The sequence below is a fragment of the Spea bombifrons genome, chromosome 4 (assembly GCF_027358695.1).
Source record: "Spea bombifrons isolate aSpeBom1 chromosome 4, aSpeBom1.2.pri, whole genome shotgun sequence".
NCBI lineage: Eukaryota > Metazoa > Chordata > Amphibia > Anura > Pelobatidae > Spea > Spea bombifrons.
Window position 1 is genome coordinate 26,408,911 of NC_071090.1, and position 13,416 is coordinate 26,422,326.

Consider the following 13,416-nt stretch of genomic DNA (forward strand, 5'->3'; position numbering starts at 1 on the left):
GCTACTAAAAATGCTGTCTTAAGGGAGTGGAATTTTACCGACACCTCTTGAAGAGGCTCAAACGGAGATAAGCACAGAGCTTTTAGTACCACAGTAAGATCCCATGGGGGAAAAATGATCTAACCGGAGGTCTCTTAATTGTGATGGCCTTAAAAAATCTCCGAATTAAACGGTCTGACGCCAGATCAAGAAGCAGGAAATGACTGAGAGCAGATACCTGCCCTTTAAGTGTAGACACCTTGAGGCCCGCTGTAAACCCCACATGTAAAAAGCGTAAAATGACCGGAATGGATGGAGGAGAATACTGCAGATCTAGAGACTGACACCATTCCAGAAATTTCCTCCATGTTCTCAGATAAATTCTTGATGTAGATAGTCTTACTGAACCCAAGAGGAGATCAGTCATAATAGGGTCTATACCCGGGCGTGCGTTCCACCGTACTGCGCATGCTCCCCCCCTGGCTGCTTAAATCACCGCTACAGAACCCGTCTGTAACGCGGTGTTGCTGCACCGCAGCCGAGCTCCCACCCGGGGAGCGAACCGACTGCAGGACCCCCTCTTGGCCGGCACAACCCGTGTGCAGACCGAAAAAAACTTAAATCCAGAGGAGCCGAAGCCCCGTGTGTTCGTCCCTGCGGGACAAAAAAGAACTGACTAGCCATGCCGGTACGGGCGGTTATATGGTAAGAGGGGGGGTGGAGCTTAACCCTTCGATCTATTTTCAGTGTTTGTCCCGGGGAAAGAGCAAACCCAACGGTACTGCCACTATACGCCGGGAAAGAATTAGGTGTTTTTTCAAATTTTCGCTAGTTTTTACTAAATTTCTCATTCTAAATTTTCAGCTAATCATCCAACTATGGGATCAAAAGAAAGCTCTATCTCCCCTTGAAAAAAAACAATATATAGTTTACATGGGTAAACTATTCACAGGAAAAGAGAATAATCGCTGAACTGACATAGCGCAAAAATGGCAAAATTGCTCTGGGACTTGAGGTACCAAAAACCCCTGGAATTGAAGGGGTTATGGGAAATGCAATTTTTTTTTAAATTTTATATGCTTCACCTGCCTTGGCCCCGCGTTCAAGAGCACATGCAAAAGGTTCCTACCACTACCAGATTTAAAATTACAGTTCAACACACATTCCAATACTTCAAATGGCCAGAGAGACTTAAAAAAAAATTACAGGTGTGATCAGAGGTGTTGCAAGGAAAGGCTTTGCTGCAACATTTTATGTGATTCTGATCTACTGATTTTATTTGTGTAATGGTAAGGGGTTCAGTTGAACAACATTGTATTTTGTCCACAACTGCATTTAAAAACAATGTGAATACAAAAACTGAAAAAATATATAGATTTAAAAAAAAAAAAAGGAAAGAAAATTCGCTACATCGGGGAAGGGAATCTTGACAGATAATTTTATTTCAAACATTTGTCTCCTTTCACAGGTTATTAAAATATCAAACTGCAAAATATTCTGGTAGGATAAATATTTATAATGTAAACACAATGAATTTTAGGGCCAATTAATTTTCCATGTGCAATGAAACTCACCACCAAAGAGGAATGCAGAAAATCCCTGGGACAGTTAGAGCCAGAAGTAGCATCCGCCATTCTCTTATGAAGTAGGCAAACAAAGGCAGCAGCATGTAGCCAATAGCATAGAATATGCAGACACCTAATGTGGAGAATATAATGCGAACAGACTTTCCTAGTATTTCTGCACCTGTGCAAAAGAAACAATACACATTACACTACGACTATTAAACATATGCTTTTGTTATACAGCTAATATTAAAATGCATTTATGCTGGAAGCCAGAAGACATTAATGTTTGTTTAAATGAGGGCAAGGTTTTTTCTTTTTACTACACTCTCAAATCTGTCACGGTTAAAGGCTGTAATACACATGTTCCAAATTGGACCCACAACATCCAAAAATATGCCATACCCATGCTTGTGGGGTATTGCTCTACTCAGGGAAGCGTGTTGCTAAATACAGATCATGATGAGTCTCCGCACTTGCATGTACCTGGGAAAGAAATCTACTGAAATACTGTTTGTTAAATAAAAATCAAATACTCTGCATTGTTTGGCACAGATAGGAATCAAAATGATTAAGTTAAAATGTTCCTAATACCCCTAAAAAAAAATCTTTTTTGGTGGATTAAAATAACAAAATACATAAGAGGAATACAGTGTAGACGCCTGTGTTCCACGCGTACACAACTTCCGCTGCAGCCGGGAGGAGGTGCGGTTGGCGGCGGGGATTGTCTGTGTACATCGCGCAGACCTTCCCCGGCTGTCAGAGATCAGAGTTCCCCGTCTACAGCGGAAGTTGTCTACGCGATTCACGTAGAGCTCTACACGCTGCCCGGACTACGCACCGGGGAGTCAGAAGCTCCGGTAAGTTTGGAGGAGGGAGGGGGAGGGAGTGTTAAATGGGGGGCATAAGGCATTTCTGGAGGCAGAGTGCTCTGTGAAATGCCTTTTAACCCTCTATACGCCACTCTGCCTCCTGAAATGCCTTATACCTCCCTATATACCACTCTGCCCCATAATATGCCTTTTAACCCACTAAATGTCAGAGTGGCATTTAGGGGTATAAGGCAATTCTGGAGGCAGAGTGGCACATAGGGGGTCAAAAGGCATATCATGGGACACAGTGGCATTTAGAGGGCTAAAAGGCATATCGGGGGTATAAGGCATTTCTGGGGCAGAGTGGCAAGCCAGGGGGCAGATGTGCATAACTGGGGGAGCAGGTTGAAGGAAAAAAAAAAGGAAATAAAATATTTTTCTCAAATCATAGCTTTTATTAACAAACAATTGTTCACAGTTTACATGAATTAACATTTACTGGTAAAACTTTTTTCCTATAGGGTCGTCTTATATTCAGGCTTTTTCTTTTTTTCATAAATTAATATTCAGATTTTGGGGGGTTGTCTTATAATCGAGCAAATACGGTACTTTGTAGAGCCACATTTTACAGCAATTACAGCTGCAAGTCTCTTGGGGTACGTCTCCATAAGCTTGGCACATCTAGCCACTGTTTTGTTTTGCCAAGTCTTGAAGGCAAAACTGCTCCAGCTCCTTCAAGTTGGAGGGGTTCTGCAATCCAGCAATCTTTAAATCATCCCACAGATTCTCAAATGAATTGAGGTCTAGGCTTTGACTAGGCCATTCTAAGACATTTCAATGTTTCCCCTTAAGCAGCTTGAGTGTTGATTTAGCAGTATGCTTAGGGTCATTGCCCTGCTGGAAGGTGAACCTCCGTCCCACGGGGGTGTGGAAATGTAAAAAAAAAATCTATTTGGGACTTAAGGACTAATATGGTAGATTGGGTGGTTTGTCCTTGTACAAAAAATTATCAAAGCTGTTAATACGCATATGCCTGCGTGTGATGTGATAATTTGTTTTGAAAACATTATCCCCCATGCACCAGGCATATGTATTTAAAAGAAAAAAAATTATTAACAACAGCAAAATAATGTTATACTACAGTTATATTGATTATACCATGTCAGCCAGCATAACAGTACTCCTCATACAGAGCCCATCATCCTGGAGACATCACCTCATGAGTTTCTCCTCATATCAATGAAAATGTGCAAGACCTGCTCCTTGGACTACTTCCCTCTCGAAGCACTGGAGCACCCAGCTAGACACAAACAGGGCTGCGTGAGGCTTGGACATAGCGCCAGCTATGAAATGACATCATATCCGGCACAGCTAAAACACAGTGTGGGTGAAGAGGCTTCGGGGGCGATCTGCCACTAATTGGAGGATATTCGTAGGGCCGCAACTAACGATTATTCTCATAATCTTTTTTTGATTAATCTGATAAAAAAAAACTGATTTTATTTTATTTTAAATAATTTAATGAACAAACTGGGTGTTAAAAACAAACAGCAGAATAAAAAATGTACAATTAAAATGTACATTAACGTGTCATTGTACTCATTATGCACACAACATTTATCTCTATCACAATGGAATTTCTCTAATCACCTTCCTATTTCACTATGACATAATAAAACTATTTTAAAGGTACAAGAACCCAAACTATTTCTCAAACTAGGTTTTAATACCTAAAAAGTTTTACTAGTAAATATTAATTCACATGTAAACTATTTTTCATAATCAATTAAAACTATGATTGAGAAAAATGCATTTCTTGTTTTTATTTCCTTTCATTTGGCAACTTACCCCCCAGTTATGTACACGCCAGCCCAGGCTTGCCACTCTGCCCCCCAGATTATATCCCCAGAAAGGCCTTAAACCCCCCAGATATGACACTCTGCTGTACATAGATATGCCTTATTCCCCCCCTATATGCCTTATGCCCCCCCCAGACTTACCAAGAAGCAGCGAGCAGACGCCTAAGCGAAGCGCATAGACAACCTCTGATGCTGACACTTCAGCCAGGGCTTCTATGACGGAGCACCGGAAGGTCATGTCACGCCGGTGCAAGCCCTGGCAGAAGTGTTGGGAAGCAGTGGAAGATGTTTGCGCACATCATGCAGACGTCCACCAGCTATGAGAGAGGAGGATCCAGGTTCCCTGCAGTGGGGAAAAAAAACCCACCTGCCCGGAACTACATGACTCAGGCGTCGGGCAATACAAATGGTGCATCCCTGGTCCCAGTATCAAATTTCTGGGAGACTTAACCCTGTAACGACCTTTGCCGGTTCAGGACCGCCATGCAAAAACGGTCACTTACAGACCTTTGACGGTCCTGAACCGTCATTAAATGAAATAAGCTTAGAAAGTGATCAACGATCACTTTCTTCGCTTAAACGGCGTTGCTGTAATGCCTCGATGTCGAGGCATTCAGTAACGCCGAGATCGGCATCAGGGGTCATGCCTGGCCCCTCCCCCGGGCGTCAACATCCGCCATAAATTATATGGCGGCAGGCGCCCGTTTTAAGAGTTCACCTCCTAAACTTCAATGGTGTCACTGGAATGCCTCGATCAGGAGGCATTCAGCGACACCAAACACTTACCCCAGGACGGCTGTGACCGCTCCGGAGAGCGGTCACAGCCATCACTGCAAGTGATCTTCGCCATTCGCAAGATGGCGGCCGCCCTGTAAAAAAAACAATCAAGTTGAAAAAGTTTGCTAGATGGTCTCCAGACCCTCTAGAGAACTCTGGCTTCACTTGCAGGTTGAATACAGGTACTGCATTCAATCATGCAAGTCAATGGAGCCCAGCTTTCTAATCACAATTTGATTAGTAAAATATAAAAAAAAATATTTAAAAACATTATGGAAAAAATGCGAAAAAAATGTGCTAACATTTAAAAATAATTATGCAGTGATGTCACCACAGGAACCACCCAGTACAAGCAAAATGTGTAAAAAAATAAATAAATAATAAAAAAAGTTTATTTTAAGCAAGTGCTAAAATCTCTCAAAAATCTCAACATAGAAAGAGTTAAAATAAAAGCACTTCAAATACCCAAGGGGTGTCTAATTTAATAAAAAATGATTTGATGGGGTAAATTGGAGTGGCCAGGCTTAAAGATTGGACATAGGTACAGACTGACCAAAACGGAGAAAAAAAAGCACACTTCCCAAATGTGGCATTTTAAATCTCAAACAACACGACAAACCCATGCATGTGGGGTATCACTGCACTCGGGAGATGTTGCTGAACACACATTGGGGTGTTTGATAGTGACACATATACCAGGAGCTATGAATTAATTCCTGCAAAGGCAGGTGGTAGAATGTCATGCATAAAAGGGTTAAAATACCAGTATTTGAAATACTTTGTGGTGTCTAGTTTTCCAAAAATATATGGTTTGATGGGGTAAATTGAAGTAGCCGGCTTCAAAGATGTTCTAAAGAGGAGATATAGGCAGAATGACCAAATGACCACCTAAATTACGCATGTCCCAAAAGTAGCCTTTTACCAGCCAAACAATCTGACAAACCTATACATGTGGGGTATCACCATACTCAGGAGATGTTGCCGAACACATATTGGGGTGTTGTTTGACAGTGACATATACCAGGACCTTTATATTTATAACTAAATTACAATTCATGTGAAAAAAAAATACTATTACAAAGTTTGACAAAGTGTGGTTGTATAATTAGTGCATGGAAAGGGTTAAAATACCAGCATTTGAAATACCCTGGGGTGTCTATTTTTCAAAAATATATGGTTTGATTGGGATTGAGTTAACCGGCTTCAAAAACGTTCCAAAGAGGAGATGGAGGCAGAATGACCAGATATGGAAAAAAACATTGGGTATTTCTAAACTCAGGACAAATAGTAGAATCTATTTAGCTAGTTTTTTTTTTACTTCCTTTTGTAGGTGAGTAAACGATTTTTCAAAGAAAAGTCATAAAAGGTGGGGGTTTTTTTCAAATTTTCACCATGTTTTATTATTTTTTCTTTTTATAGTAAGTAAGATACGATTAAAAAATCTGGTATCGGAAGAAAGCCCATCTTGTCCTGAATAAAACAATATATAACATGTGTGGGTACACTAAATGGGTGAGGAGAAAATTACAGCTGAACACAAGCACCGCAAAAGTGTTAAAATAGCCTCGGTCCCACAGGGTACAAAAAGAAAAAAATAGCCCGGTCCTTAAGGGGTTAAACAGGTTTACATCAAGAATTTCCCTGTATTTAGCACCATCATTCCTTAAATCCTCACCAGTTTTCCAGTCCCTGCCAAAGAAAAAACATCCCCACTGCGTGTTTTCAGGCGCTATAGTAATATCTCACAAATTATTTACAAGCTGCTCAACATTTAAGGTGTCAATCCCTTCAAAACACCTCTAAGCTACAGAGTAGAAAAATAGAAATAGAGTGCTATCACTTTAAATTTATAATAAAAATGTATACTCAGTGGCGACTCTAGAAACAATATATAGGGGGCACACAAGATACCACAGTCAAACTGGGGGGGGGGGCATTCATAATTTCCACCATTAAATCATACCAATGAAAAAACTATATATATATAGCCAAAAGTAATGTGCTATGGAATTATATTTTTATTATTGGACTAAAATAATACTTGATCATTCAACATGGGAAGCCTGAAGCCACAATTGTGATAACACAATAAATAACTTTTCCACTAAATGATTTCAGGGCCTTGAACGTTTTGTCTCCTGAAGTCACTACAACTTAAGGAGGGCATTTTATCTCTGGATAAATATAAATTAAATAATTTCTACTGTAAGTTAAGTGCCAGGAAACAGATGATCAAACACACACACCAACACAGGCTCTGTCACACCGACACCCAGACACACACACCTGGCCAGGCTTTGCCACACTGACAACCACACACATCAGGACAGGCTCTCCCACACCCACATGCAAACACACACACACCAGGACAGGCTCTCCCACACCCACATGCAAACACACACACACCAGGACAGGCTCTCCCACACCCACATGCAAACACACACACACCAGGACAGGCTCTGACACACCAACACCTATACACACACACACACCCCAGGACAGGCTCTGCTACACCGATAACCAAAAACACACAAACAGCAGGACACAATCTTCGTCACAGACGTCTACATCAGGATGGATTTTTCACACTGCATTGTCGTTTATACCCCCCTTAGTGTTTTGCCCCTTGTGTATTGATGCCCCTGCTGCCAATATATATTAATATTAGCCCCTGTTGCCGATATATTTTAATATTATTCCCTGCTGCCGATAGCAGGTAAAGATCAACACATTAACACACAAACCAAGCTTTGCATGTATAGATCAACTGAAATTCACTTGTTATCTCAGCACTGAAAGTATATATCAAATAAACAGAATCAGACATACAAATCCTGTATTTGCGGGTATACAATAATAATATATGAAACGTAGCATTGCAGGTATAGATCAGCTGAATAAGACATACAAACACTGTATTTGCAGGTATACATAAACAATGTATGGAAATATATAGATATAGATCTACAGAATAACACAAAAACCCAGCGTTGCAGCTATAGATCAATTGGAATTCACATAAAAACACAGCATTAAAGGCAGGCCCGGACTGGGACAAAAAATAGGCCCGGGCATTTCAGACTGAGCAGCCCATTTTTATGAAAAAACATATGTACATACATATACATAATACTTGGTCATTCAACATGGGAAGCCTGAAGCCACAATTTAGTGCGACTAATCCTGAAATAAATATTATAGAGTAAATAACACAATACCTTATCTTTTCCACTAAATGATTTCAGGGCCTTGAATGTTTTGTCCCCTGAAGTCACTACAAATTCAGGAGGGCATTTTATCTCAGGATAAGTAAAAATGAAATAGTTCCGACTGTAAATTAAGTAAACAGATAACCAAACACACACACCAGGACAGGCTTTTCCACACAGACACACACACCAGGACATCTGTCACACCGACATCCAAACACACACACACCAGGACAGGCTCTGCCACACCGACATCCAAACACACACACACCAGGACAGTTAAAAAAGAAGAAATGGTTCAGCACTCAACTCCCAGGAAGCTGGGTGCTAGCAGGAAAAAAAGGCAAAACAAAAACAGAAAGCATAACAAAAACTAGCAACGTTTCGGCCAAACGTTTGACCGAAACGTTGCTTCTTTGTTTTGCTTTCTTTGAATAAAGTAACCTAAGGATTGGAAGCTGATTGGAGTGCTGGGGTTCTTTTCTGTGTTCGTACACACACCAGGACAGGCTCTGCCACACCAACACCCAAACACACACCCCAGGACAGGCTCTGCCACACCGACACCCAAACACACACACTAGGACAGGCTCTGCCACACTGACACCCAGACACACACACACCAGGTTTCACTCAGCCTGCCTGTGGCATTTTTGCCCCCAAAACAGGCTGCCTGTGGCATCTTTGCCACCAAAACAGCCTGCCTGTGGCATCTTTGCCCCCCCTTACACATCCATACTATCACACACACATTCATTCATTTGTTCACAAATATTTATTCACTAATTCACAGATAATCATTCACTCATTTAGATATTCATTCATACATTGATACTCATCAATTCCCTTAGATACTCATGAATTCCCTCATTCAGGTACTCATTTACATATACTCATTCACAAACATTCATTCACTCACTCCTTTACAGATACTCATTAATTCACTCTTTCATTCAATCTCACATACTCCATACAGCCTCCCTCACCCCCTTACCCGAACTGATGATGTACGCGCCGCTCGCAGACTTCTGTGGATCTGCACAGGGGAAGCAGACGCGCAGTAGGGTCACGTGACGTACGTCACATGACTCCGTTGGATTCCTGCGTCCCCCCCTGGCGGTAGAAGAGACGCTGCTCACGCGCGTCTGCCAGGTAAGTAGCGGGCCCGCTGGTAGAGTGGCGGGCCTGGTCGCAGTTCCTGCCGGCTTAAAGGGCAGGTGCCCCTTTTGCCCTGCATTAAGGATGGCTGCATAGGCCCAGTCAGTCCGGGCCTGATTAAAGGTATATTTAAAACCCCCTAAATTACAGGCATAGATCACAGGTTGCACACCCCAAAGCCAGCCCTGGCATCCACACTGCCCACATAGAACCTGACCAGCACCCAGATAACACACATAAGATTTGCCATCTTTTTCCCATATAGCACAGCACAAGTCAACTTTGTCCCCAAACAGCCCGGCCTGTGCCATCTTTGTTCCATATACACAAACATCCTGCTAGTTATGTATACAAACAATTTTACAGTCACTCACTAACTCACACTTTCATTCAGACAATTTATCCACACATTAACTCATGCTCTCCCTCATTCAGACAATTCATCCACACATTAACTCATGCTCTCCCTCATTCAGACAATTCATCCACATTAACTCATACTCTCCCTCATTCACACAATGCATCCACACATTAATTCACACTCTTTACTTATTTAAATATTCCTACTACCCTCTTCCTCACTATCTACCCTCCCTTCTCACCATCTACCCCTCTCCCTCCCTTATCACTTTCTACCCTCTCCCTCCCCTTTCCCTACTACCCTCTTCCTCAATATCTACCCTCCCTCCTTCACTTATTACTTTCTACCCCATCTCCCTCCCTTATCACTTTCTAACCCCTCTTCCTCCCCTTTCCCTACTCACTATCTACCCTCCCCCTTTGTAGTTCTCTCACCTTTAGGTACAGCGACAGGAACACAAGGCTTCTGTCTTCCTTCTCTGCTGTGGTGCCCGCTGCTTCACTGCTGAGCGCCGAAATATGATGTCATATTTCGGCGCTCAGCATGAAATGCCGGCACCGCAACGGAGGTAGAGGCCTCGTGGCGGAAAATGGCATTAAACAAAAAATAAAAAATAATTAAAAAAAATGGACAGGATTTAAAGTCGCATTGCGACTTTATTCCAAATTCGGCAGGGGGCCAACAGGGGGGCCAGGATTAACCTAGGGGGGGCCAGGCTGGTTACATGCGCATTGCTCGTGCAGCGTGCAAGCAGTGTCTCTTGTACCTGCCAGGAAAAGCAGGAACCCAGCGGAGTCACGTGAATGCACGCCACATGACCCTGCTCAGTTCCTTCTTTCCCTGGGGGCGGGGCAAGATAAGTTGTCCGTACAGAGGGAAGCAGCAGGGCCCCTGAAGAAGTCTGCAAGTGAGAGATTTGCAGTTCATGTAAGGGGGTGGGGGAGGCTGTATGAGCAAGTATGCGTGATTAAGGGAATGAATTTCTGTTGGAATGAGTATATGAATGAGTGTGTGTGTGTGTGTGATAGCATGGATGTGTAAGTGTGTGTGTGTGGGGGGGTGGCATTGCATAGGAAGCCTGTAATCACACTTATCATGCCCAGGCAGCCAGTACATGCTAGAACCTGGGAATGATAGGAGTGTGATTGCTGTTATATACAGCTGCAGGGGACCTGGATCCTCTCTGGCAGCCGGTAGGGGTCTGTGCGATGCACGCAGACAGCCGCTTCTCCCCTCCACTTCCGTTGGGGCTTCCACGATGGAAGCCGCACTGGAAGGTCACGTGACGCCGGGTCCAGTAATAGAAGCCCCAGCGGAAGTGGAGGGGAGAAGCAGAGGATGTCAGCGCGTTTTGGCACAGACACTCACCGGGTGGCAGAGAGGATCCAGGTCTCCCGCAGCTTTGCAGGGATCTGGATTCCAGTGTTATATTCCGATCTCTATTTGAGGTCGGATTATAGAAGGAGGGGAGTTTTTCAGAGCATTTGCTCTAAAAACACTCATTTTATAAATAGATAAAAATAATTCATAATCGATTATCTAATCGTTGTTGCAGCCCTAATTCTAACAATTTAAATATATCTCTCCTTACACCCATAGTGAATAAAGTCCTGGGTAAAAAAAAAAAACATACTTAAATTCAAATAACAAATGGTATCTTCTATAGGACCCTCAGCAGGTTCACATATAAAATATATATATATATATAAAAAAAATGCAAGTGTGATTCTGTATATACAAGGAAGGTGTTTATTCTCCCTATACAATAGACACAATGAGTTGAGCAACCCAGTTTGCTCAAACTATAAGGCGTTTTTTGTGAGGACAATGTAGAATCCAATGTGGTGTCCGTTTAAGGATCTGCGGATCAACAATCGAAGTTCAGTGCTCTGTCCATGTAGACTGTACTACTTCCGTGTCGCCAATGTGCATGACGCGTTTCGCACAATCAGGCTTCCTCAGATGCATGTTGGCACCTCCTCTCCATCGTCTTTATATACTCAGCTACATTAAGCCTGTCAGGTGAAATTCCTTAAAGTGCAACTGTCATTTCTTGATTTGAGTCCGATGTTAACCATTTGAGATTTTTTATAAAGAGTTAATTCGCAAAAAACACTCATATTGAGATATCCATAAGAAGTGTTCATATTTCAAAAAAATGTCCATGATAAAGACGGACTTACCAACAGAAATTTTTATTAAAAAAAACTATTTGTATCATATTATGAGCTAAAAACACCTACCAGACACACCTATATAAAACACATTATTTCTCACACAATGGTACATAAATACATAAAAACATTTATAAATGTAAATAGGAACAAATATGTATTTAAATTTAATGATTGTGGATACACAAATATAAATATAAATATTATTTTTGCTTTAATATAACTAAAAAAGATATATTAATAATAAATTAGCTTAATAGTATACAATTTAAAATGAATGTTTCCAAATGTGCATATATTATAACCTGGAATGTAAAAGAGAGAAACAGTATCAGGATAATATATACATATATATATATTATCCTGATACTGTTTCTCTCTTTTACATTCCAGGTTATAATACCGTATTGGCTCGAATATAGGCCGCACTTTTTTCCCCCACTTTAAGTTTTTAAAGTGGGGGTGCGGCCTATATTCGGGGTCTAGCGCCCGACGCCCGGGACATGCAGTCCCGGGCGCCGGGCAGGCAGCGGGGTTAAGATACAGATCCCCCGCAGCGGTGCAGGGGACCTGCATCCTTCTCCCCGATACGCTCAGACAGCCTCCCCTGCCAGCACTTCCCACGGGGGGGGGGGGGGTGCCGGCACGGGAGGTTATCTAAGCGTTTTACCTCTGCCCACCCCCGACTTACTTGAGCAGACTCCCGGGTGTCTTGCGGGGCCGGCGGGAGACATTTACGCAATACGCAAATGCAACTTCCGGTAACGGTACCGGAAGTTGCATACGCGTATTGCGTAGATGTCCCTCGCCGGCCCTGAAGACACCCGGGAGTCTGCTCCGGTAAGTCGAGGAGGGGGGGCAGAGGAGGACAGCGGCAGCGTATCGCGGGGAGGGAAGACAGCGGCAGCGTATCGCGGGGAGGGAGGACAGCGTATCGCGGGGAGGGAGGGCAGCGTATCGCGGGGAGGGAGGGCAGCGTATCGCGGGGAGGGAGGGCAGCGTATCGCGGGGAGGGAGGGCAGCGTATCGCGGGGAGGGAGGGCAGCGGATCTCGGGGAGGGAGGGCAGCGGATCTCGGGGAGGGAGGACAGCGGCAGCGTATCGCGGGGAGGGAGGACAGTGGCAGCGTATCTCGGGGAGGGAGGACAGTGGCAGCATATCTCGGGGGGGAGGACAGTGGTAGCATATCTCGGGGAGGGAGGACAGTGGCAGCATATCTCGGGGGGGAGGACAGTGGCAGCATGTTTTTTTTGGTGCTTTTTTAAAGAAAAAAAACTTTTTCTTTAAAAAAAGCACCAAACTTTTAGGGTGCGGCCTATATACGGGGGCGGCCTATATCCGAGCCAATACGGTATATGCACATTTGGAAACATTCATTTTAAATTGTATACTATTAAGCTAATTTATATATATACATATAGGGCTGCAACTAACGATTATTTTAATAATCGATTAATCGGCCGATTATTTTTTCGATTAATCGATTAATCGGATAAAAAAAAACAATATGCAAATTTTTCGT

At 42.9% G+C, this 13,416-nt stretch overlaps 1 protein-coding gene across 1 annotated transcript in view; it reads right to left on the bottom strand.

Moving 5' to 3' along the window:
- The window catches only part of LOC128491172 (organic cation/carnitine transporter 2-like), an 84,537-nt gene that overhangs the window by 42,744 nt on the left and 28,377 nt on the right, over positions 1 to 13,416 (bottom strand). Inside the window, exon 4 of the mRNA XM_053463396.1 lies at positions 1,554 to 1,725. Within this exon, the coding sequence (XP_053319371.1) occupies positions 1,554 to 1,725 (172 nt within the window). The remainder of the gene's footprint in view (positions 1 to 1,553; positions 1,726 to 13,416) is intronic.